At 44.2% G+C, this 25,753-nt stretch overlaps 2 protein-coding genes across 2 annotated transcripts; one reads left to right on the top strand and one right to left on the bottom strand.

The window, feature by feature from the left end:
* Nucleotides 1-3,879: 3,879 nt before the first annotated feature.
* On the top strand, nt 3,880-7,256 carry Oaz3 (ornithine decarboxylase antizyme 3; the record flags this gene model as incomplete). The annotated part of the gene is given in 6 exon segments (XM_050124568.1): nt 3,880-4,040; nt 4,316-4,376; nt 4,378-4,455; nt 5,467-5,642; nt 6,238-6,323; nt 7,066-7,256. Coding segments are annotated over 6 exon segments (693 nt in total), but the record flags the coding sequence as incomplete, so codon positions are not given.
* Nucleotides 7,257-8,477: 1,221 nt separating this feature from the next.
* Nucleotides 8,478-19,309, bottom strand: Tdrkh (tudor and KH domain containing). The gene is made up of 14 exons (XM_050124569.1): nt 19,222-19,309; nt 15,039-15,188; nt 14,247-14,353; nt 13,418-13,607; nt 12,492-12,631; nt 12,086-12,407; nt 11,592-11,746; nt 11,297-11,469; nt 11,081-11,145; nt 10,649-10,800; nt 10,425-10,526; nt 9,645-9,720; nt 9,242-9,331; nt 8,478-9,092 (listed from the first exon to the last, which is right to left on the bottom strand). Exons 2-13 carry the CDS (start codon nt 15,160-15,162, stop codon nt 9,279-9,281), a joined length of 1,659 nt encoding a protein of 552 aa, XP_049980526.1. The 5' UTR covers nt 15,163-15,188; nt 19,222-19,309; the 3' UTR covers nt 8,478-9,092; nt 9,242-9,278.
* Nucleotides 19,310-25,753: the final 6,444 nt, after the last annotated feature.

Below are 25,753 nucleotides of genomic sequence, written 5' to 3' on the forward strand. Positions count from 1 at the left end.
GAGGCTTTCATTGCAGATCCACCTCTGGTCCTCTGAGTCCTGAGAACAGTTTTTTTTTTTTTTTTTTAAATCTCACAGGCCATCAGGAAATCCCATGTATTCTACCTTTTCTTTTATTACCCGGAGAGCCTCTCGGGAAAGGTGCTGCTGACACATAGGCTGGCTTCCTGCTTGAGTGAGAGCTGGAGGAGAGACTGTCATGGCTGGAACCGTGCAAGCAATGGCCTCACTGACATGTCAATGTGTTTCTTTTCCTTTGTGTTCTCTGCTTACCTCTGCAGAGAAGCACATTGTTTATCTATGAAAAGCTAAAGGCAGATAGGAAGTTATGTTTTCAATTATTGAAATCCAGGAATAGCAGAACCATCTCCTCCCCCAATCCATGAGAACAATTATCAAAGCCCCACCACCACCACCTTGGTCAGCTCCTGTAATAATGTTCCACTCTGAAACCCAGACAGAAATGAGACCAAAGAAAAGGTGAGCGGAAAAAGAGAGAGGAAAAAAATGCAAAAGGAAGGAAGAAAAGGTTTTAAAAAATCTAAGTGGCAGAGCTGGAAAGGCGAGTTAGTAGGAAAGCACTGTGCCACCCTGACAACCCGGGTTAGAGTCCCACAACACACAAAACCCAGGAGAGCCAGATGGAAGCTGGCTGTTTGTAATCCCAGCCGCAGCATTCCTATGCTGAGAGGAGAGGGAGAGACAGAACTGACCGGAAGCTCAAGCTCATAGTGTGGCGGCAGAAATAACACGAGAGAGATTGTTTCAAAAGCAAGATGAAAGAAGAGATTCCTGGAAAAGCTGTCCTGTGACTTCCACACACCCAGACATACAAATAATTGAAAACAATCCAAGTGGTGGACCAGGTGTGGTGGCACACGCCTTTAATCCCACACTCGGAAGGCAGAGCAGGAGGAGCTCTGTGAGTCCCAGGGCAGCCAAGCCAGAGCTACATAGTATATAGTGAAACCATTTGAAATACATAAATAAATAAATAAATAAAAAATTCAAGTGGTAACACATTTTGGTTTCACTTCAGGGAACAAAAAGTATTGGAATGAGGTAGGAGAGTCTATGTCTTTATATCTGTATTCTGCTTCAAAATCATACTGAATTGGTTTGGTTGACTGTGAGCCTGTTTCAAGCCTGGCTAGGACGGTGCCCGTCACACCCACTTCTTTCTCTCCTTTGCTGTCCTGGTGAAACAGCTGAGGCCTTCCTGCCACAGCTACCTGTTCCTCACCAACCCGTCAAGGGAAGAGGCCGAAGGGTGATGGCTCTCTGACAGCGACCATGCACAGCCACAGGCAGATCAGAAAGGGACTGGAGCTTGTATGAGGGAGATTTGCATCAGTGAGACAGACGAGGATTCATTCTCTTCCCTTCTGGTTGGGGTTACCGAGTATGTTATTAGGGAGGGGTTGCTCTAGAGTCCCAGTGTTTCCAGGTTTTTTTTTTTTTTTGCATTTAGTTCAAAGAATAAAAAAAGCACAAAGACCTTATTTAGAGGTAAAGTTAAAGCCCAGATTAGCAATACTACAAGGAGCTAGGTCCTGAGCAAGAAGAGTGCCAGTGACTGGTTAGGGCTTTCTTTTATGGGTTCAAGAGGAAGAGCAGTTGGTTATTAAAGGGAAAGGGGCTGGGTGGTGGTGGCACACGCCTTTAATCCCAGCACTCGGGAGGCAGAGACAGGTGGATCTCTGTGAGTTCGAGACCAGCCTGGTCTACAAGAGCTAGTCCCAGGACAGGCTCCAAAACCACAGAGAAACCCTGTCTTGTTTAACCAAAAAAAAAAAAAAAAAAAAAAAAAAAGGGAAGGGACTTTTTTTTTTTAATGTGTGTGTGCATGCATGAGAGAGGAGAGGGGGGAGAGAGAGAGGGAATGGGAGGAGAGAGTGGGAAGGTGAGAGAGAAGAGAGGAGAGAGAGAGGGGAGGAGGAGAGAAAAAGGGAGGAGAGAGCGAACGAGCTAGCAAGCTTGCTTGTGCACATACTGAATTGATTTGGTTGACTGTGAGTCTGTTTCTGTGTGAAGAGGCCGAAGGAGGAGTTCAGGTGTCCTGCTCTGCTGTATTCCCTGGAAGCAGGGTCTCCCAGGAAACCGGAAGCTGGTTGGTGCTGGCAAGCCCCGCTATCTTCTCTCTCCACTGCAGTTCTAGGCATGTGACCAGCCCCAGCTTTTCAAACTCAGGCCCTTACACTTGTGCAGCAGGTGTCCCTACACACTGAGTCATCTGTCTGCCTCTGCCTCCTGAGTTCTGGGACTAAAGATGTGCCCCACCATGTTTGATTGCTTAACAATGTTAACTCCATCCATCTTTGATTAATCATCTTTTTTTAAAAGTATTTATTTATTTTGGGAGCTGGAGAGATGGCTCAGTGGTTAAGAGCATTGCCTGCTCTTCCAAAGGTCCTGAGTTCAATTCCCAGCAACCACATGGTGGCTCACAACCATCTGTAAAGAGGTCTGGTGCCCTCTTCTGGCCTCCAGGCATACACACAGACAGAATATTGTATACATAATAAATAAATAAATATTTTTTTAAAAAAGTATTTATTTATTTTATATGCATTGATGTTTTGCCTGCATGTATGTCTGTGTGTGGGTGTCAAATCTTGGAGTTACAGACAGTTGTGAGCTGCCATATGGGTGCTGGGAATTGAACCTGGGTCCTTTGGAAGAGCAGCCAGTACAGTATTCTTAACCGCTGAGGCGCCTCTCCAGCCTCAATCATCTTTTTAGTGAGGCCTACTTGAACCACCTGTTCTGAAACCCTGCTGAATAGTCCATACTCCCAATCTTTTTGGTTTTTTTTTTTTTTGGATAGGGTCTCAGAGCATAGCTGTGATTGGGAACTCAAAAGATCCTGCCCACTTCTGCTTCCCAAGTGCTGAGGCTAAAGGTGTGCCAGCACACCTGGCTTGATTCTCTTGACGTTTTGAATTAGCACCGAGTCTGTGTTCTGGCACAGTAACTTAGTGCTGAGTTATGTTAGTGTGAGCTTTCTACCATTTTAATATCTACTCTGTAACTTCACCAGTTTCTATCGGCTGCGTCTCTGTGTGTGTGTGTTTGAAACAGGGTGTTGCAGCTCTGTCCAGTCAGAACGTTGCTACTGCAAACCAGGCTGGTCCCAGATGTTGAGCAATCCCACCATCTCTGCCTCTTGATTGCCAGGATTAAGGATAAGCATTTGCTGGGTGGTGGCGCACACCTTTAATCCCAGAACTTGGGAGGCAGAGGCAGGTGGATCTCTGAGTTCGAAGTCAGCCTGGTCTACAAAGTCAGTTCCAGGACAGCCAAGGCTGTTACACAGGGAAACTCTTCTCAAAAATCCACCACCACCAACAACAACAAAAGGATATGTAGCATTACAGTTCCCTAGAAGTGTTTAATTTGGGATTCCTAACCTATAAAGACAGAGAAAGTTCTGCAATTTGTAGTATTTCTATGCTATGGAAAGTGATAATAAGAAAAAGAAAGACTTTCAAAAACAACTACTAATGAGGTGAGTGCAGGAGCAGGGTCTTGGAAGCTTACTGTGGCATCAGACACCAACTCTGCAGTTGCTGAAATTAGAAATGGTCCGTAGGGACGGTCAGGGTGGTGGGAACCAGGGCGCAGGCAGGGTTATGTGTCAATTAGGACATAAGTTGGAAAGCCTCTTTAACTACCTATACAGCTGTCGAGTGTCCAGCAGCTGAACACGAGCCCCAGCTGATGGGACAGGGCGGGCTGAAACTGAGGTGACATAAGCACCTGCCTCTTGTCTATGTCATAGTGCCTGCCAGGTCACAATGACAGGGCTGCCTGAAGTCCTGCCCCTCGCCCTCTGACCCTCACTTTGCCGCAGGGAGGCACTGAACCGTGAAACTGCCTTGTAACAGGTCCCGCCCCTCTCTCTACTCCCTTTCTTATATCAAGAGGGGAAAAGCACGGAACTACCTCTATCCCATCTGGTCACCATACGCCTATTACCTCTACTGCTACAAATACCGAATCACCCTCCGGGAGAAGATGCTGCCGTGTTGTTACAGAAGGTACTTGTTCCCATCTGTCACTGTGGCTGACACACAGTGAAGGAAAGGAAAACAAGTCGAGAGATTCTTACAAAAGGCAGGGTAGAAGCCTCATATGGATTTGTACAATTTTTCTATTTGGTTGGCCTGGAAAAATAAGATGTTCCATAGGTGATCCAGGAGACACTGTGGAAGGCTGGTCCTGTTTAGCTGAAGTCAGGAAGTTACCTTCTCAGTTTATGTCTTCACCCCTGGCTCTGAGGTAAACTAATTTGGGTCTCTCTTTCCCAAACAAGCATCACTTACAAAGAACAGGAGGACCTGACGCTTCGGCCCCATTGCTGCCTCCAGTGCTCCTGAGTCCTTAGGAGGCCTCCAGGAGGGCAGAAGCGCTGAGCAGGAAAAAGACCACAGCCAGCTTAAAGAACTGTATTCAGTAAGTACAGTGCACCGGTGATGTGACAGGCCAGCTCTTTGATCGCTGTAATGGCTTTGTTGAGGAGGGAACACTGATAGCCATGAAAACTAGACATAGGTAGACCCCTGAGCACATTGTAAAATCTACTTCTTTCTAGATGGATTCCTATAGCTGGGAGCCAAGAGCAGGATGGGAAAAGAAGCAGGAACAAATGTATAGCAGATTAAAGTGAGTCTTGGGACATGAAGTAGTTGAGAGAGGCCTGGCAGTGAAAGCTAAAATCCCAGCTTCTTGAAAGGGCTGCAGAGGACACAGAGTGAGTACAAGGCTAGCCTCAGTGACTCAGCAAGATCTTATCCCCCAACCTTACAAAAAAAAAAAGTAACAGGCCGGGCGGTGGTGGCGCACGCCTTTAATCCCAGCACTCGGGAGGCAGAGGCAGGCAGATCTCTGTGAGTTCGAGACCAGCCTGGTCTACAAGAGCTAGTTCCAGGACAGGCTCCAAAACCACAGAGAAACCCTGTCTCGAAAAACCAAAAAAAAAAAAAAAAAAGTAAATAAAAGTGGGGCTGGAGATAGAGCATGAGCAAGACAACACCCTGAGCTTCCCACCACTAGAACGTTCTCCTAGGCACTTGACATCAAGTAGAACTCAGTATTGAAAGACTATCCCTAGGACTGAGGAATATTTTCATATCTCTTAAGAGTCTGACTTTCTTAGCCTCTCTCATCTGCCTGTGATTCTCCAAAAGCACCCCAGTTTACCCCAGATGTGACTTGAAGACTCAACGAGCAGATCGCTACTTCAGTCATTTCTTTTTTTTTAAATATTTATTTATTTATTATGTATACAATATTCTGTCTGTGTGTATGCCTGAAGGCCAGAAGACGGCACCAGACCTCATTACAGATGGTTGTGAGCCACCATGTGGTTGCTGGGAATTGAACTCAGGACCTTTGGAAGAGCAGGCAATGCTCCTAACCTCTGAGCCATCTCTCCAGCCCCTACTTCAGTCATTTCTTTTCCAGGCTGGGAACCTGACAGTGCTATCAACTGACCCCCTGCTTCACCAAGACCCAGTTCAGTTAGACTTCCGCTTTCGCCTCACCCCCCATTCCTCTGCTCACTGGCACGGCCTTCTGTGTGACCACCGACTCTTCCTGGATATCCCACATCAGGCGTTGGATCAAGGCAACCGAGAAAGGTGAGGAGCTGGATGGGTGTGGGGAAGGGATGGGGTACTCTGTTCCACCGTTCATCATGTCACAGTGACTTAGGAGCTGGATCAGACACACAGCACACAGATAAGATCTTGGGGTTTGGGGGCCGGAGAGATGGCTCAGAGGTTAAGAGCATTGCCTGCTCTTCCAAAGGTCCTGAGTTCAATTCCCAGCAACCATATGGTGGCTCACAACCATTTGTAAAGAGGTCTGGTGCCCTCTTCTGGCCTGCAGGCACACACACAGACAGAATATTGTATACATAATAAATAAATAAAATAAATATTTTAAAAAAATCTTGGGGTTTAAGGAATAATTTTAGGTTGAGGGATGGTTGCTGGACTCAGACTCAGGAACATTAAAGTAGGATTCAAATAGTTGAATAATTTTGCTACTCAGCAGTCCTTTCCTTCATGACCCCCTTCTGTATTGGAATCCCTTGGCTTCAGAGAAAAGCCAAACTCCTTCAGCAACTTTTCCTTTTCTAGTTTCAGTAGGTAGAGAAATCCTCACTGGTATTTCTCCTGCTGACTTCCTAGATAAAGTTAGCTAAGTATTAACTTTCTTTCTGGCCTCTAGCTTGACAGCAACATTGGAGTATGTGGAGGAGAAGACCAATGTGGACTCTGTGTTTGTGAACTTCCACAATGATCGGAAGGACAGAGGTGTGTTTAGACGTCTTTGGATGAGTCTGGCATTTCAGCACCCCCTGTCCCCACTTCTATTGCAAAGGAAATTAAGGCACACAACATTCTATTCTGTCCCATCACAACTGGACTAACAAGAAGTCCCTGCAGGTGGTACCAGGCACGAGCCTGGGAGCACCGGAGAAATTACACAGAATCCATTTAAGGAATGCGGTAGACTGACAAAGGAGGTCAAGAAAATGTATCGAGCCTTCACAGTAGGACAGGAACATATTTAAGCAGATGTAATATATCACTGCGCATCTTTCAGAGAATTTATACTCTGTTGGGTATAAGACAAGATGGAACAAGCCTGTGATCCTACTATTTGGAAATCTAGGACAGGAGAATTCCACATTCAAGGTCAGATTGGTTAAAACAAAACAAAGCCAAAAACAAAACAAAAAAAAGCTGTTTGCCGCCGATTGCAAGCAACAATAGTCACCATTTTAGAGCTTTGAATGCCATCATTGCACTAAGTGCTTGATAATCACATTTTAAATCTTTGAAGGTTCTCATTCTCAGTTTACAAACGGGTAAACTGGAGATCTGAAAGGTGAACTCAAATGTTAAAGTGAATACTAAGGCAGGGTAGGCCTGCATCTGTATCAGGCCCAAGCACACCCAAGTCTGCACTACACGGCTTTCGAGTCACTCTATAAGGAGTCATGGGCTGAGCCTCAGTGGATGTTCTAATATCTTGTTCTCTTCTCTTCTACAGGTGCCCTCCTGCGAGCCTTTAGCTACATAGGCTTTGAGGTGGTCAGACCAGATCATCCTGCCCTCCCTCCCTGGGATAATGTCATCTTTATGGTGTATCCCCTTGAAAGGGACCTTGGCCAGCCTGGCTAGTGAGCCTCCCTAAACATGTTTATACCATCTCTGTGAGGGGCCGGAAACCTCAACACATGGGACTCTGGGGCCCAGGATGTGATTTGAGATACTTCCATCCTAGGAAATAAAGGGTAGTGCAATCAAAGTGTTCACTGTTTGAGAGGGGGGATGCTGTAATGGAATAGGAACCTGATAGAAATATTCATTGTAGGACATATTTAGTGACTAAAAAGAACACAGTGACCTGAGTCAGACAGGGGAGGGCTCCTTTCGCTTTCTCCTTATCCCTCAACCATTTTTCCGTTCCCATTTACCGAGCACCTGCCAAGATCAATGACCAGTCAACTAGAATGTTCAGAAAGACTAAGCCTTGCTAGGATGCTTCATATATTTCAATTCAAACTAGAGACCTGTGCTATTTCCCTCTCTTTGGATGTAGAGAAAACCAGAGAAAAGTATGTACATCCTAAGGACTAGTATTACAACAGATAACAAGAGAACATTCTAGACAGCAAGTACTGTGATATACTGCAAAAATGGCAGGGGACACTCAAGACATAATGAGCATAAGAAAGGGGATATACTTTTTTTTTTTTTTGAGACAATGTCTCATGTAGCCTAGGTTGGCCTATATAGTGTGGTACCTCACATTGATCCTTTCAGTTCTCCAAGTGCTGAGGTGTCTGTGTGCCAGAGTTTTATTTTTATGTGCCTGAATGTTTTGCCTACATGTATACATGTATACAGTATGCATGCCTGGTGCCCACAGGGTTTAGAAGAGATCACTAGATCGCCTGGGACTGGAATTACAGGATGGTTGTGAGCCACCTTGTGGGTGCTGGGAGCTGGACCTGGGTTTTCTGCAAGAACAGCCAGTTGGTTTTGATGAGCTTTAATATGAGCTGCAAGTCATGACCTCCGACCTTCAGGGAAAGCAGCACTGAGGAAAACAAGTGAATGGGTTCAGAGCCTGTTGTATAGGAACCCCACTGTCAGACTGAGCACACATCAGTGCTCTACCAGTCGGAACCTGTTTAGGTTCTTCCAGGACTCTAAGACGTGCTCAAACTTCTCCCTTAATGTCTTTCTGCTACTTGGGTCCAAAAATTTGAAGCAAGGAAGAGACACTAGGAGACAGGGCTCAGCAAGTTTACAATGAAGACCTATTCCTAGACCCCCGGTTTCTAGAGTCCTGATCCAGGGCAGGTGGGCTTTGTGTGACTTGTGAAGTAACAGCGAGGATTATGAATGTTTGTATGGGAAGGATACATCTTTCAAGATAGGCCTCTGTATGAGGCAGCAGGCAATTACTATCAAGATTTACTCAGAAGAGACTTTACTCAGAGGCATACAAGTTGTGACGAGTATATGGTTTTAGATAATTTTATAAAGAACTTTATTTGGCAAACGATCCCAAATTATTTAAGCAGAACTACACCTTTCTCTAGGTGGCTGTACACAGAAACATGCTAGAAATTTACAGCATTTCCTGCTACCTCTCCATTTCTTCTGCCTGTATTTTAAAGTTCAAAAAGAAATAGCTGAAGGACTATTTCAAAAGAACTGTCTCCAGTCACCTCAGCACTGAGAGTGAGAGGTAGTACTCTCTGCGAGGCTTCTAAACATGCCAATTTCCCTTTGTCTCCCGACGACTCCAGTCTTGAGTCCAAACACTTCCTACTACTATAGTCACCAGGGAAGGTGAGTCAGAAACGAGGCTGGGAATTCACAGCAGCATTCAAACACGGAAAGATGGAGAGGAGCCAGGAGTGAAGGAGAAATCTATTTGTCTCCATCTATCACTTTGTGGTAGGTCCAATGGAACAGAAAACGCATTTGATCCAAAGCAAGCCACACCATTTGAAATAAAGGACTTCATGGATCTGTCACAGATTCTTCTCCTGGCACCAAATCCTGCCAAAGAGAGAAAAAACTTAAAAGGGCTTTGAGAGCAAGTTAAGCTGCATCAGAGATGTTCCAGAGAAACACAGAGAGCATAGGGAGGAGGGATTGAAGGCCCTTATGTCCCCCCCTTCCTTTCCTGCTGCTACGGCACCACTTACAGTAAAAAGCAGATGGTCCAGCAGCTGCAGCCCAGACCTAATACCAGACTATGTCATCAAGGATATCAGACGACATAGAGTCTTCGCCTTCTAGTGAGGAGAAATGAGAACGTGAGATTGTTTCCAGCAGGCATGGCCAGTGAAGCTCAGCAGAAAAACAGGTGGTTGGTGTTCAATGTCCTAAGAGCCATGTGTTTTTAGACATGGTTGCATGCAGTGTGGACTGGAGTTGACCCTGCTCCTCCCTCCACTTACCAATACTAGAATTGGTCTGATGCAGTCCTGGGGATCTAACCCAGGACTTTGCGCATGTCAGTCAAGTACTCTACTAGTCCCAAATCAAGCTGCAAGTAACCTCCCTGATCTGGACTTGCACAGATGCTATATGAAAGTATAACTGTACCTGTTACATTGAGGATGGTCAGGGTTTCTGTTATCTCTACTGGGCTACTTTTGGTCTCATCATCTGCTTCTGCGGCCTTATGGAAAAAGAAAAAGAAAGTACTTTGGCAATTGGAAAGGGAAAAGCCTGTCATTCTGATCACAGGTCTGGTTAAGGCAGTTGCTCAAGGTGACTAATAAGAGAGACACAATGTTTTTGATTGCATTTTCATTCATCCTGGAAAATATAGTCTAAAGGTTCTCATGAGGACATAAGCTTCATCTCATTAAGTTGAAGTGGAGCTAGAGGTGAGAGAGGGAGAGCACATATTACTTTTCTGGAGGGCCCAAGTCAGATTCCCAGCACCCACGTTAGATGGCTCACAACCTCCTGTTACTTCAGCAGATCCAATGTCTCTTTCCTTTTTGGACATTCACACATTTAGTATGCATTATAAAGATACACACACAAGATTAAAAAACAACTGCTATAGAGATGGCACAGAGGTCAAGAGCAATGGCTGTTCTTCCAGATGACCCAGGTTCTGTGCCCAGCATGCACATGGCAGCTTACAATTTTCTCTAAGTCCAGTTCCAGGGACACCAACACCCTCTCTTCTGGCTTCCTCATCAGGTACATGCATATGGTATAAAGATAAAACATGTAGGCAAAACACACATATGAAAAAAATCATTAAAATCTTAATAAAATTGATATAAGTGTTTAATGACTAGATGCCTTCATTGTGCCTCTAAGCACTCAATTTTCCTGGAAGCACCTTAAATGACTATAGTGACTCACCGTGTCCGTCAACATATCTGGGGCAATTCTGTTTTCTTCTTTGTTTTCAGGAAGTTCTATTGCATATCCTTTACGAACTAATTCTAGCCCAATATCAAGTTTCTAAAAAAGAAAAACGAGAAAGCAATAATGTTCTGTTAAGGGAGAGTAAATTTGCAATGGGGTGAGATGGTCAGCCAGATCTTTCAGAGTGACTGCAAGCAATGTATGAACCTCACCCTTACCTTCCCATTGCTGGTATCATATAAATAGATTTGTGGCCAAGTTGAGATTCCAGTCTGGGCATCGCTGGAGAGCTTGGCCACGAGGGGCTTCCAGCCAGCACAGTGAGTGAGTCTTTCAAACTCATCTAGTGCTGCCTCTTCCCACTGCTCACCTGGAAGATCATGAGGGAAAACAAGGGTGTGAGCCTGAGAGCTGTAAGAGGTGGGATACATCCTACCCCAGCATGTATGCCAGGAATGTACTACTCATATTCTTATTTGGTGTGTCTGGATCTGACTGCCAAGTAAGTTTCTGTCTTGCTTTCTAGTGCTAATAAGGAAAAGGTACCTGAGTCTCCAAAACTCAGAAAGCTTGGGAATGGGCAATTCCTTACATGTTGTATGAAAGTTACTGTTTGGAAGTAAAGTCAATAGGTGGTATAACTGGTTTACCTGAGGGGGCAATCCGTGCTAGACTGCACTCTATTGCTTGAAATGGAAGGCTTAGAAAGTCACTCCTAAAATAAGAGATTAATTTTAATGAAATTAGAATCCCAGGTATACACGTTTCCTTCTAAATCTCCTTGATGATATCTGCCAATAGCGCCCCAGTTTTTTATCGGCAGATATGAGCCAACAGCTCGGATCCTAACAGGTCTCTGTACTCACCTGAGAGTTCTGAGAGACTCCACTGGGGAATCTCCATTATCTCCAAAGTCAACAAAGTAGAGGTCCAAATTCCCACTTTCCAAGGTACCAAGAATCTGGGCTCGATACCAGCAGCCATCTAGATTTAAATGTGCTGCTACAATGTCTCCTACATGCAGAATCAAGTCTTCAGGCTAAACGTGGGGATGGAAGGTCAGGAGAGGTTATTTCCAAGGGATAGCTAAAAGAGTACGGAAAGGAACATCTGACATTGAGAAAGGTAAGCCCCAGCCTAGCCTTCCCTCCAGCAACTCACCAGAGTACTGTTATAATGCTGGGTCATCTCGCTGATAAGTTTATCCAACTGGAGGCTATAGGAGTCAATGATTTGGATCCAGAAGTGGTTGGGGTGTTCAGAAGCAGAAACATATACTTCGCGGTACTCATCAGAACTGAAGTCAGTACTAGGAACTAAACACAGAGGTAAGGATGGTGACCACATGTATGCGTGTACTCACGTGAATACCCCCACCCCATCCCTGCATGAATACATACATACAAGCACGCACTCATATACAAAATGTGTAAAGAAACTAATAAAAATGTAATTATTACTTAGATCTGTTTTTGTCAACATATTTCTATCTTATTTTTCTTCATTAGCTGTACTTGGAAAATTATTAATGTTTGGTATTAGTTCAAGTAAATAAAATATTAGCCAAAAGGCATTATGACAAAGATGGAAATCACAAAAACAGAATTTTCCTATTTTAGGTTGGTTAATCTAATAGGCTCCTCTTCATTACATACTTTCAAACATGGACGTCTCTGGATTGCTCAGGGCATCAGAATACTGAAAGTTTTCATCATTTGGTTTCTCCCAGGAAGCTTCTTTTGGTCCAGTAACAGCCATATCACCACCTCCTTTGCAGAGAGGAGCCTCCAGGGGTGCCGCTGGCTCCACGCTAGAGTCGGTATTCTTCCATAAAGCTGCTTCGCCAGCTCCACCGGGCTCAGCCACTTCCTCTCTTCGCACACTGATCGGCTGCTTTCGTGGGACTCTGGTTTCTGCAGAATGGGCAATTCTTTTCCGAAGCTCTTCATCCTCTGAAACTTTCTCCAGTATCAGATGCTGTGGGAATGAGAGGGGTCACTTCTGTGTAGCCAGATAATGACAGGATGGGCAGAAGGGCCACCCTCATTCTTGTATACTTGCCTTGGCTGCTGCCACTTCCTTCTGTGTTCCTGAGATTTTTATAAGTCTTGAAAGTAGTAAGGTTCCCTCCGATTCTTTGTCACAAGTGATTTTGGCTCCAGAGGCCTTACAGATAGAGCGAATAGTCTCGCCACCTCTCCCTACATTAATACAGAAGAAAAAGCTGTCCTGACCAATATCCACTATAGAGAAATCGCTATTTTTTTTTGTTACAAAAAGAAATCAGTTCTCGTAATTAATTTGAATAGAATGTAAGATAGTAAATAAGGAGCTACCGAAGCGACTACTGTAGGAAAGAATATAGAACTCTATTTGAACCACTTTATCTGGAGGATTAACTTCAGGACATTTCCACTTTTCAGCTACACAGCAGCTGTACTTTATATTTCCACTGTGAGACTCATGGTCCAGAGTGTGTCAGAACCCTAAGCTGAAAACAGGACACTTCTCTCCTCTAGTAGCAGCACTAAGGAATGATCTAGGGAAAAGCTTGACAGGTAATCTCTGGATGACTGCCTTCTTCAAAGGTCTAGGACACTATGGACATCTCTAGCATCCCTGTAAAAAATTTTATTCTAAAAAAAGTAAGTCTTTACTTATTGTGTGTGTACATGTGCGGTTTGTGTGGACCCGGGTGTGCCACAGCACCTGTGTGGAGGTCAGAGGGCAGCTTGGTTCTTTCCCTCCACCATGTGAGGCCTAGGATGGAATTCAAGTAGTCAGGCTTGGCAGCAGTTATCCACTGAACCATCTTGCTGGTTCACAGAAACCTATTTGAAAGGCATCCTTATTTTTAAAACAGCAGTTCTGAAGAAAAAAAAAGTAAAGTCTGAATGAGGTGTTTTCCCTAGGGGAAGCCAGGAAAACCTTCGAGAATGTGGGAAAGACAGGCAGAGAATAAAGAAGAGGAAGCTGTCCAATTGTACCTATGATTCTGCCCACAGATCTCTGGGGCACCGAGAGCTGCTCAGACACTGGGGTGTTCTCTGTCAGGATCTGATGGATTGCTGCCTTGGCCTTGCACACCTGCACAGGAAACCCACTGATCAGCAGCACTCGCTCATCGCCTACATCCTCTGTGTCCACATCAATCCGAGCGCCTGTCTGCTTCCGCAGCTGCAGAGAGAAGGAAGAACACTTTAATTTGGTCCTAGCTAAGGACCTCTATCAAACCCTGGAAGCAGGTAGAGTCATACACCTCAGTTAAATCAAGAAATTACCAATAGCCCTCATTTACTTATATTCATGCAAGAAAATCAGTGACAAAGGTAATCCACATAGTAGCTAATTTAAAATAATTTCTCTGTGGTTACAACCCATGTTCTTTGATTTTGTTTGGATTTGCAATTAAAGATTCTTTTTCTGCTAGGGAGCAAACCCAGATCCTTCCCAGTGCTAGTAAACTTTACCAATACTCACACCCCCAGCAAAGATTTTGCTTTCTGGACATTTAAGCTAAACAATGATTAAAGATGGAATAGTCAGGTAGCAATTCTTTGTCATTTAATGGGAGCTCATTAACTACCCAATAAAAATATTCATGCTATCAAGTTGAGAACCACCCCAATCATATACTATTTCAAGCTTAATCATCTACCATCTGAGGAGAAGTACTAAATTTTGGAAGGAAAATAGTGCAGTTAGGTTAATGTTCCTGTAGTTTTTCTTTTAAAAATATGTGCGACATGGGTGTTTTGTGTAATGTGGTTAGAGGAAGGAAACAAGTCAGTAGAATCGATGCCTGCTCACACTTACCTGTTTAATATTGGCTCCTTGTCGACCAATGATGAGCTTCACAGCCTCCTGGGGAACTCGCATCTCTATCTCGATGTCATCTTCTCCAACAAATGTCAATCGTTCTTCTATGTAGACCATGACAGATCAGAATTAAATACACTAGAGCTCAACTGTCCCTCCCCTGAATCAGGCTATATATAAGAGACATAAATCCAAGAGACAAAATGTGGATCTCAACCACATGCAATACACAGAACCTGAATAGAAATTAGAAGATCCCAGAATACCAGAGCTGGGGCTGGGTTTATAGCTGAGATAAGGGTGTGTGTATACAAAAGGGCAAGTTTAATCCCCAGCACTCTACCTGCCCTCCTCCAAGACCACTTGGCATTTTCTGTGGGATACTATTTCAGATGCTAAAATGGGAAAGGCAGATTCTAGAAATTGTGAGTTTTGGGGATGCTACTCTAAGACATGATTCTCGTAGAGCAATAAAGGCTAGAGTTGTCTGAGGCATTCATTAGTCTGAAACATTCCTCTGGGATCTGTACTCCAGGTCCAGCTGTGTCTACTTTCGACAGCCGGAGAGAAGCAGCAGAATGAACATATATGTTCAAATCACACGGTTGGTTTGCTAAAGGGAAGAGTCAATGACATAAGGTCCCTTCATAAATTAGCTTTCCAAGAACAAATGAAGTGACATTTTCAAACCCTTCTCACTGAAAATGTATTTTAACAGTATTGGTGTGGTGAGGACAGCTTTCAATTTAACAATAAAATATTATTGCAAGTGCACACGGGTTCACATACCTCTGCTTTCCCTATATCGGCGGTATAGGATGTAGGCGACTGTTGCACTTGCTGGGATCCCAAGGCCCAGGGCTATTTTTTGAATAGTGGACAGGCTTGTCCATGAAGTTTGCTCAGTGGCCATTTTCTGCTGCACTCTGATTTAACGTCCTGAAACAAATCAAGAAGTAGTTTTCTGCCACCACTTGTCTGGTTGGCAGAGAGACATGAGAAAACACTGTATTCAAAACACAAAAACCCACTATCTAGCCAGACAGGTGATACATGCCTTTAAATCTGGCATTCAGGAGGCAGAGGCAGGAGGATTTCTGAGTTCAAAATCAGTCTGGTCTTCAGAGCAAGTTCCAGAGGTACACAGAAAAACTGTCTCCAAAAAAACCTTACTAGCTTTGCTATGAATCTCTGATATTGTATCTTCACTTTTCTGTCAAGCAAATAACATTTCCCTCATTGTAATTCTTATTCCACATGTTTTTAATTTTTATTTATTTTGTTTCAAGACAGGGTTTCACTGTAGTTTTGGAGCCTGGCCTGGAACTAGCTCTTGTAGACCAGGCTGGCCTTGAACTCAAGAGATCCGCCTGCCTCTGCCTCCCGAGTGCTGGGATTAAGGGTGTGCGCCACCACTGCCCAGCAAGACCACTCCCACAGGGTATCTATACTGTCCCCCTCTCCCACAGTAAACAGACGTGTGGTTTTCTGGTCTTTCCTGTTTCCTCTCTTGGTTAGGTGGTGGGCTGGAAAATCATCCAGGAGTGTTTTATCCATTAAACCTGGGCCTTTTCTAATTCAGTTTGACTTGGTCTGATTTGGATTGCTGCATTGGCGGAGAGAATTGGGGGTGCAGAAACTTTTCAATATCAAATATGCATTTGCCATCCCTTCAGCTAATCCTAAAAAGTTGGAAAACTTCAAGTAATGTTTGTAATGTTTTCTCTCAAAACATCCCAGGTTTTTCACTATGATTAAAAGCCAACTTAATCTCTCATGTAAATTCTGGGGTTTGGGGATTTAGCTCAGTTGTAGAGTGCTTGCCTAGCAAGCACAAGGCCCTGGATTCAGTCCTCAGCTTGGGGGGGGGGGGGGGAATAATAAAGGTCAAAAAATGTAAATTCCAGAGAAAAGGGAGTAGAAACTGGGATTGGTACGTAAAATGAGAAGGTAGTTTGAAAAAAAATATAAATTCCTCAAGAGTACAAATTATTTTTCTTTCTTCAGTGTTTAGCATACACTTAACATCTATCTGATCAATAGTACTTTGTTGAATGAATACAATTTCTATTTTTTTAAATGAGGCTCTCAGCTGCTTACATGTAAATTCCTTAATAGGATGAAAGATACTTTGTGTCTGATTTTTGCCTGCCATTTTCATAGCCTCATTTTTGTTTTATATTTGCTAGGGGACTAGGATCTATTTACAGATCTTCCTCTGACACAGATCACCTGTGTCTTTCTCAAGTTCTATTTGTTCAAGTTTCATCTTTAATAGTATCTTTTCTGAAGCCTCAGGGATTCCTCTATTCTTTCAAGTTTCATCTATAGTAGTATCTCTTCTGAAGCCTCAGGGATTCCTAATGCTGACTGATGTGGGTCATGACACTCTACCTTAGTACTTGTCTGTTATCCTGCATCCTCTGACCTACTGACTTTGTTCCTGCAGTTAAAACACATTAAACACTTCTATGTGCTAGATACAACCTTGGCAGTGGAAACACAAAGATTAAAAAAAATGCCAAGAAGCTACTATCTCGCCACTTTATATGCACTGATTATTCAGTATTCACACAATCCTGTAAAGTAGGAAGAAACCATTTTATAGAGGTGCACATATACCTGAAAAGTTTGTTCACCCTATCACTCAGAATTTGAATTATTATTTGCTTATGAAAAGTCTTGTTAAGTGATTTTACAAGTTTCTCTTAACTTTCCTTATTTAAACTTTCAGGGTAACAATGTTACAATTCTTTATTTTGATCAACTTCAATTCAAAAATAAACACTGGTAGAAAACATAGATGATAAAAACATATACAATGTTATTACATTATGATATAGTAGCACCAGATAATAAAATGCTGGATTGGGGCAATGCTACATGCTTGATGTATAATAAGCCCAAGGTCCAGAATCTGGATCCCCAGGACCCATGTAAACTCAGGCACTGTGGCTATTTTTATTTCTAGCACTTGAGAGGCAGACACTAGATCCATGGGGTTAACTGGATAGCAAGACTAGCCCAAACTGGGGAGCTCGAGTGAGGTACCTTTTCTCAGTAAATAAAATAGAAAGCAACTGAAGAAGACACTTGGTGTCAACTTTAAGCTTCCATATGCACAAGTACCTACATGTACACACAAGTCCATGAACATACAGGTATGCATACAGCTATGCACACATAAAATTAGATTATCTTTATCTCAAGAACATTAGTTTTATTCTAGTGAAGCTAAAAACATATCAATAGAGAAAACCTACTTTGGAGTAAACCTTGTTTTAAGTATGCTCTCCCTGGAAGCCTAGAAGGAAAATTAAGACACTGGTGTGGAAACCTCACACCCAGGAGCAGTATCCTGGCAAAGAGATCAGAATTGCATCTGGTACATAGTCTGGGTGTAGTCTAATGGTATAGTTCCCGTGCCTGTGTCTCAAGGTCCCAAACTACAGCACCAAACAGCCACAAAAGCTTGCTTGCATAACCACTGGCCCTGGTAAGCTTTACTGACCAGGACAGAGTAAAATTCTTCAAGAATCTATCAGAGGTTTACCAAATCTTTTTTCCTAGTCAGTGTGTTTTTTTTTTTTTTTGAATTCTCTCTGTAGATCAGGCTGCCTTAAACTTACAAGATAACTGCCTGCCTCCGCCTTGGATTAAAGACTGTGCTGCTACCACCACTTGATCCAAGTCAGTAGTTTTAAATAAATTTAATCTTGACCAGATTACAGTCTGAGGAAAAAACCAAAACCTTTTATTGCCTTGGGCATTCAGGCGTCTTGTCAATTTGGGATAGTTACTTGGTAGATTTTGTATACCACCCACCCACACTCAGTTTAAGAATGGGTAACCATGGAAGCATTCACTACTGACTATACCCTTCTTCCCCGTGTCCCGTTTCTGGAACGGCCTAAATTGCCCAGGCTGGTCAATTACACAAATGCCTTAAAAAAAAAAAAAAAAAAAAAAAAAAAAAAAAAAAAAAAAGACAGGGTTTCTATGTAGCCCTGGCTGTCCTGGAACTTGCTCTTGTAGACCAGGCTGGCCTCGAACTCAAGAGATCCGCCTGCCTCTGCCTCCCGAGTGCTGGAATTAAAGTTCATACAAACTTTCACAGTATCCCAAACACATTTTCATAGCACATGCCAGGCTGGCCTTGAGCACAGAGATCTGCCTGCCTCTGCCTCCCAAGTGCTGGGATTAAAGGTGTGCACCACCACTGCCCGGCCTGGAACTAGCTCTTGTAGAACAGGCTAGGCTGGCCTCGAACTCAGAGATCCAACTGCTTCTACCTCCCAGAGTGCTAGGATTAAATAAAGGGGTGCACCACCACCGCCGTCCACAACAAGTTCAAGGCCACCCTGGGTGATGTGAAATCCTCTCTAGTGAGAGGTAGTGATGAGGAAGCCAGGTGTCCAATCCCCAGAATATCAGGACCTGAAAGGTGGAGGTTAAGGTTGGCTACTGGGCAAGTTCTCGGCCAGTCCAGGTAGATCACAAGAGACTGTCTCAAAGACACACAAACGAACGAAACAAAAGCAAAGAGAGAAAGGAAGACGACCAGAAAAACAATCCAAAGCAGAGTGCTGTGGCGCTTGCCCGTACTTCCAACTCTCTAAAGGCAAAGGCTGGAGGAGCTCGAGTTCCAAGCCATCTTGACACAGGCCCTGTCACTAGATAAATAATGAAGCATCCCGCAGCTGCAACTAGCTGCCGAACTAACTTGGGGAGGTAAAAGGCAAATTAACAAAAGGCCCCTCGTTTCACCAGGAGCCAGCCTAGGAGCTCAAGCACAGCTGTGGCGAGTTGCCTGCAGTTAGTAGCTCTCAGCACAGCCACCCCAAACGGCGACCCGGCCCCACGCCTCCCGACGCTCAGACCGGCACTTCTGCCCCCCCGCCCCCAGATGCCGGGCTGCCCACTGCCAAGCCTCTCCCAAGCCCCAAACTCCTCTCCCGAGCCCCGCCTTTACCGCTTCTCCAAGACGCGCGCTGCACGCTTCGCCTCGCACCTCACCCGCGCCGGCGCCTCGTCGCTCCCGTCGGCGAAGTCGCCCAGCGCGCGGCTTTTCAGCAGTCTTCTGCCCCACCCGCGGCGCTCTCGCACCAATCAACGCTCGCCTTGGAGTCTGACCAATCGCGCTTCCCCGTGGCAGCCAATCCTGCCGCGGGCTGCCGTGAGTGACAGTCGCCGCTGCGCGCTGCAGTCCAATTACCCGGATGGAAAGCCCGAGCCCGCCCGCCTCGCTAGCCGGTTGGAGCGGCGGGAAGCAGAAGCTGGTGATGGAGCGTGCACCCGCTGAGCGTTCCCGAGCCACTTGCAGGCTCCTGCAGTCCCGGGTTCTTCTCCCAGCGGAGGAGGTCGTACGGCCTCAGCCCGCGAGGGACTGCAGTGCTCCGCGGCTCCGGGGGCTGGGTCACTCATGGGTATCCCCGGCCCTACTGAATCACCTCTGCGGCCTCGGGGGAAGCCGCCTCGTGATGGGCGGTGTGGCGGCACTGATCTGTTAAAAATTTCTCCCTGGATCGTTCCCCACCCCCTTCTTGGCCTGCTATTCTGTTAAAGCAACTACGGTAAAGGAGTGACATGGGGCGGACGCTTCACCACGGCGGCCGAGCCCCGGACACTCCATGTGGACAGAAAGTGGCCACCCGGGAAAGGGTGCTGAGGGTGGAGCGCGGCCCGCCTGCCCCGACTCCGGCCCCGGCCCCGCAGAAGGGGAGGCTTTGGTAGGCAGCGGTTTGCTTGGAAAACTGAATTCCAGACGCCGCCTGGGTAGTTCCCGTACCGTTAGGAACGGTTGGTCCTGCCACCGCCTTCGCACTGTGGAGAGGGCTTAGTTGCTCCGTCACCGAAAGATGGTTTGCGCTATCACCTGGCATGCCTGGAGCGTGATGAGCACTCAATAAACAATAGCTGAGTGGATACAAAATTGTGTCTGGTTATTCATAAGTCGTTGGGTCAATTTCCCCGTTATTGTTAGCACTGTTATTTTAGAGATTGGTGCTTGGTATGTTGCCCAGGCTGTCCTCAAATTTTGTTTGTTCAGGTTCTTGAGTAGCTGGGGCTTAGACGTGCTCGACCTCTAGTCATTCAAAAAATATATATTTGGATAAATAATGCATTTGCCTAGAAGATTCACAAATAACAACAGTTATTGGAGAAAATGTTTCTTCAGAGGTAACCAATGCAACCAGTTTCTTGGGAAAACTTTCATAAGACAAGCCATAGTTAAAACACATATAAATGTTGAGAACATGCTGCACATATAAATTAGTAAATTTGTTTTTTTTTTTTTTTTTTTTGAGACAGAGTTTCTCAGTAGCTTTGGAGCCTGTCTTGGAACTTGCTTTGTAGACCAGGCTGGTCTCGAACTCACAGAGATCCATCTGCCTCTGCCTCCCCAGTGCTGGGATTAACGGCATGAGCTACCACCGCCTGGTTTAGAAAGCTTTTCATAGCAACATACCTCTCTGCCTCATAGTTAAATCTCAAGATATGACATGGATGTAAAACATGTATTTAGCCAGAACTTTAACACGTTTTTTAAGCATACTTCACTTTGTACTTTTAATATGTTTTATTTTTAAGACAAGCCATCTTTTAGGTGGTGGTGGGCCACGCCTTTAATCCCAGCACTAGGGAGGCGGAGGCAAGTGGATCTTTGTGAGTTCAAGTTCAACCTGATCTACAGAGACAGAGTTTCTCTGTGGCTTTGGAGCCTGTCCTGGAACTAGCTCTGTAGACCAGGCTGGTCTCGAACTCACAGAGATCCACCTGCCTCTGCCTCCTGAGTGCTGGGATTAAAGGCGTGCGCCACCATCGCAAGGCGGTAGACCAGTTTTCTTTGTTTTTGTTTGTTTGTTTGTTTTGAGACAGAGTCTCTCTCTGTAGATCAAGCGTGCCTCAAACAGAGATCCACCTGGACATATATCACCCTGCTCAGCTTCTCTTTGCTCTCACGTAACTGTATCTCCACGGACTACATCTCCATGGAAATACCAGCTCAAAGAAGTGTGCCTTGTCATTTCATTTGGATGTACAAAGCTTTGCAAAGATTTTTCTGTCAAGATTTTTCCAAATTTTGAAAAGGATTTGACTTAGTATTGCCAGAGTGCCTTCCACAGAAGTTAAAAAATTCTCGCACCTATCAGGCATCTATGAAAAGGACCTATTCGATAGCATACTTAAGCTGTATGTGGTCACACACCTTAATTGTTTAGACAATCTGACATTGGAAATTATCATTGCATTGCAATTTTTCATTTTCTTTATTGTAAGTAGGGTTGTATGTAATATGTTTACATGCACTGTATTTTTTGTAAATTGTTTGCATTCCTTGTTAATATTTTATTCGTTATTGAAGCTTAATATTTTGTTCATTGTCCATTAAATTTGAAATACTTCGCCCTTCTCCAGTTTATTCTGTCTTTTGTTTTTATTTAAATCATTTTTATTTTTATGATTATGAGTGTTTTGCCTGCATGCATGTCTGTGCACCATGTGTGCCTGGTGCCCATGGAGGCCAGAAGAAGGTTTTGGATTCCCCAGAACTGATGTGACAAGTGGTTGTGAACTGCCATTTGGGTGCTGGGAACTGAACCAGGGTCCCCTGGAAGAACAGCCAGTGCTCTTAACTGATAAGCAACCTCTCCAGCCCCTAATCTATGTAATTCAAACTGTTTATGGTTTTGCTGTACTATAGTATTTCTGTGTAGGTGTGATATTTGTATGGGGTGCATATGTGTATGTGCAGGTGAACCACACTTTTGTGGGTGGGGCAGAGGTCAGACACAGAATCCAGGCGTCTTTCTCAACCATTTCCCGCCTTTTTCCTTCCTTCCTTCCTTCCTTCCTTCCTTCCTTCCTTCCTTTCGACAGTGTTTCACCTGTTTCACCCTGAACCTGGAGTTGGTGTTTTGGGTAGGCTAGCTGGTCAGCGAGGTGCAGAGACCAAGCTGTCCCTTAGCTTCCCAGATTCACTACTACACCCTGCTTTTTCTGTGGGTGCTGGGGACCCCCACCTTAGAGCCTAATGCTTTCAGAGCACTGTCAGGGGCCAGCCTCGACACAAATACCTTTCTCCAGAGTAGAGGCATGGAAATAGAACTATAGTAAAGAATATGAAGACGCGAACAAAAATAATAAAACACAGAAACATATAGGATAGTATCGGGAAGGAATTTTCCAGTGAGTACTGAAAATTTGCCCGTGTTTAATTTCCAACTGGTTAATATACTGGTGGCCTCAAAAGGTGGGAGTAAAACAAAAGACTGTACTGACACAAATTGAAAGTCACGGGGGGAGGGGGCTGCATTCATCATTCTCACTTCTTTTTTTTTGTTTGTTTGTTTGATTTTTTTTTTTTTTGAGACAGGGTTTCTCTGTGGTTTTGGAGCCTGTCCTGGAACTAGCTCTGTAGACCAGGCTGGTCTTAAACTCACAGAGATCCGCCTGCCTCTGTCTCCCAAGTGCTGGGATTAAAGGTGTGCGCCCTCCCAGCTCGCCCAGCCTTTGTTTGATTTTTTGAGACAGGCTTACTCTGTAGCTTTGGGTCCTGTCCAGGAACTAGCTCCAGTAGACCAGGCTGGCTTTGAACTCACAGAAATCCAAGATCTGCCTGGCTCTGCCTCCAGAGTGCAGGGATTAAAGGCATTCGCCACTATTGCTTGGCTTCACCATTCTCACTTCTTAGACTCACGCTCCAGACCAAACAATCTGTAGGCAAAGCACTCCCTGGGTATAATCCCAAATTACTTTCATAAAGGGAATTGGAACTGAGTTGGATCCTTAGACTTTTGTTTTAGGTGGTAACCAACTTCTTCCCTATTTCAGGAGGACAAGGGCTGGCAACTAGCCACACCTGTTAGCCATAGCCTTGCGAGATCAAACTCTCTGGTTTACAACTAGGTGGAACCTTTGTCTAACATAGAAGCACAAGAACCTTGAATGAGAATGACCTAGAAATAAGCCCCGAACTTTGACCTTTGGCTTCTTTGGGCCTCCACAGAGCAGGCCTTTACCTGACTGAACCATTTCCACAGTCACAGTACAATTTTGTGTAGTTGAATTTATTAATATATTTTTATAACTTTTGGGTTTCATGTTGCATCTAGAAAAGTCTCTCACTAGTTAAAATTATTTTTAAAAACTCTTGTTTTCCTTAAAAAGGTATTTTGTATCTTTGAATGTATAAAATTCTGGAATTTATTATGGCATAAAGTTGTGAGATAGAGATACAGCTTGGTTTGTCCAACTGCATTTTCTGTATTGTTTCTTGAATATTGCTTTTATAATCCCAAACATCTTTTTTTTAAAATTTTTCTGATTGTTTTTTTTAAAAGATTTATTTATTTATTATGTACACAGTGTTCAGCCTCCATGTATGCCTGAAGGTCAGAAGAGGGCGCCAGGTCTCATTACAGATGGTTGTGAGCCACCACGTGGGTTGCTGGGAATTGAACTCAGGACCTTCAGAAAAGCAGTCAGTGCTCTTAACCACTGAGCCATCTCTCCAGCCCTCAATCCCAAACATCTTTGAATCTTATGTGTATGGGTGTTTTATCTTCATGTATGTCTGTGCACCCCACGCATGCCTGGTGGTCTGAAGAGGCCAGAAGGTGTCAGGTCTACAGAACTGAAGTTACAGATGGTTGTGAGCCACCATGTGGGTGCTAGGAATCAAGCCCAGGTCTCAAGAGATAGCAAGTGCTCTTAATAGCTGGACCACCTCTCCAGCCCTCTCTTTAAGCTTCTTTTCCCCCATTGATCTACACTATTTTAATACCACACTATTTTAAGAATTGATACATGCTATGTATTTTTGACATAGTTTTAAAAATTGATGCATAGTACATATAGAAGTGACAAATGTACACTTTGTTGGTCCATGACAGGATCTTGTTCAGTATCCAGGCTGGACTTAAACTCAAGGTAATCCTCCAGTCTCACCCTCAAGAGTTCTGAGGCTGCAAGCATGAGTTGCCATACCTGGCCATTAAATATATATCTTGATGAAGTTTAAAAAATGGAATTTTTTTTGTAACAAGCACCAAATCCAAATCAAGAGGCAACATTCCCAGTGCCCCCAAAACCACTCATGATCCCTTCCTGGCATCACTCCCTCAAGAGGGGGTGTCTGGCTTCTTCTGTTCTCATTATTTCAATGAGATTTAGCCTTTTTATATATAAATTTTGTTCATTTTCCTTGCTGTGTCATATTACAATGTGAGAATTTTCCACAACTTACTTTTCCCTTTTATTGCTAATATTGTTTTTAATTGAAATCACCTTTTTTTTTTTTTTTTTGAGACAGCAGGGTTTCTCTGTGTACCAGCCCTGGCTGTCCTGGAACTCACTCTGTAGACCAGGCTGATCTCGAACTCACAGAGATCTGCCTGCCTCTACCTCCCGATAGCGGGGATAAAAGTCGTGTGCCGCCAGCACCGCCCAGCAGAATCACCTACTTTTAGAGCATTGCTGTCTTTATGATAGAGAATCTTCCTGTCCCATTGCTGTATTCTAAAGTTCTCATCGTGAAGAATCTACATGTGTCTTAAGGTTGATTATTCCTAGATATTTGAATGCCTGATATATACTATAGCAGTTTGAATGTATTTTATATATTTTCATGTGTATGTAGCTATGCTCATATGAATTTGGGTAGCTGTGGAGGCCTGAACTGGAGTTACAGGCAGTTGTGAGCCACTGACATGAGTCCTAGGGTCTGAATTCAGCTTCTCTGCAAAAGCAGCAAACACTTTAGGCTGTCTCTCTAGTTTCCCTTTTACATTTTCATTTGATTAAATAATTAAGTGGTTTATTTATAGTGAAGTTGTGTGTACGTGCACACCATGGTGTGACCACGCTGGTCAGAAAGTGTGTTTTCTTGAATGACTGTGTGGCCGTTAGAGAAGAACTTTTGAATGTTCTCCCTCCCGCCATATAGGTCCAGGGGATCAAATCAGGTTTCCGGTTGGCGGCAATCTCCGTCATCTGCTAACTCATCTAGTTAGTTATTTTTTAATTTAAAAAGGTGGAATATTTAAATCCAAGGAACGATGCTCAGCATTGCTATCAAGAGCACATGATTTCTTTACAGGCCTCTCCTCTTGCAGCTCCAGTGCCGGGGAGGGGAGATCAAGAAAAGAAATGAAATAGATGTTAAAAGGAGGGATTAAAAACCAAAATCACAACAAAGGAAGTATTTTTAAAACATATTTTAAAATTTATTTAATAATTGCGTGTGTGTGGTCATGCTCGTGCTAGGGTACGTGTGTTGGGGGTCAACCTGTGGGAGGGAGGGAGCCGGGTCTCTCCTTCCACCTTGTGGGCTCCACGGATTGAACTCAGGTCACATCAGTCGTCACTTGCTGAGCTGTCTCACCAGCCCTGGGAGGATGCCTTAATCAGGGGAATAAAGATTCAGGTGTTATTACTTTTCAAGGGGTTTCTGTCTGACCGTCTGGTAGGGAGTTTGGGGAGCAGAAGGAATACAGGAAATG

The sequence above is a fragment of the Alexandromys fortis genome, unplaced genomic scaffold (assembly GCF_014885135.2).
Source record: "Alexandromys fortis isolate MF-2015 unplaced genomic scaffold, M_Fortis_MF-2015_v1.1 scaffold_218, whole genome shotgun sequence".
Taxonomy (NCBI): Eukaryota; Metazoa; Chordata; class Mammalia; order Rodentia; family Cricetidae; genus Alexandromys; species Alexandromys fortis.

What these genes read in the sequence shown, in the direction of transcription:
- Tdrkh (XM_050124569.1), bottom strand. Translation starts at nt 15,162, where the DNA reads ATGGCCACTGAGCAAACTTCATGGACAAGCCTGTCCACTATTCAAAAA. An exon ending in AGGAAGTGGCAGCAGCCAAG is followed by an intron (nt 12,408 to 12,491) that starts GCAAGTATACAA and finishes TCATTCCCACAG; the next exon opens with CATCTGATACTGGAGAAAGT. An exon ending in GAGTCTCTCAGAACTCTCAG is followed by an intron (nt 11,146 to 11,296) that starts GTGAGTACAGAG and finishes CTCTTATTTTAG; the next exon opens with GAGTGACTTTCTAAGCCTTC.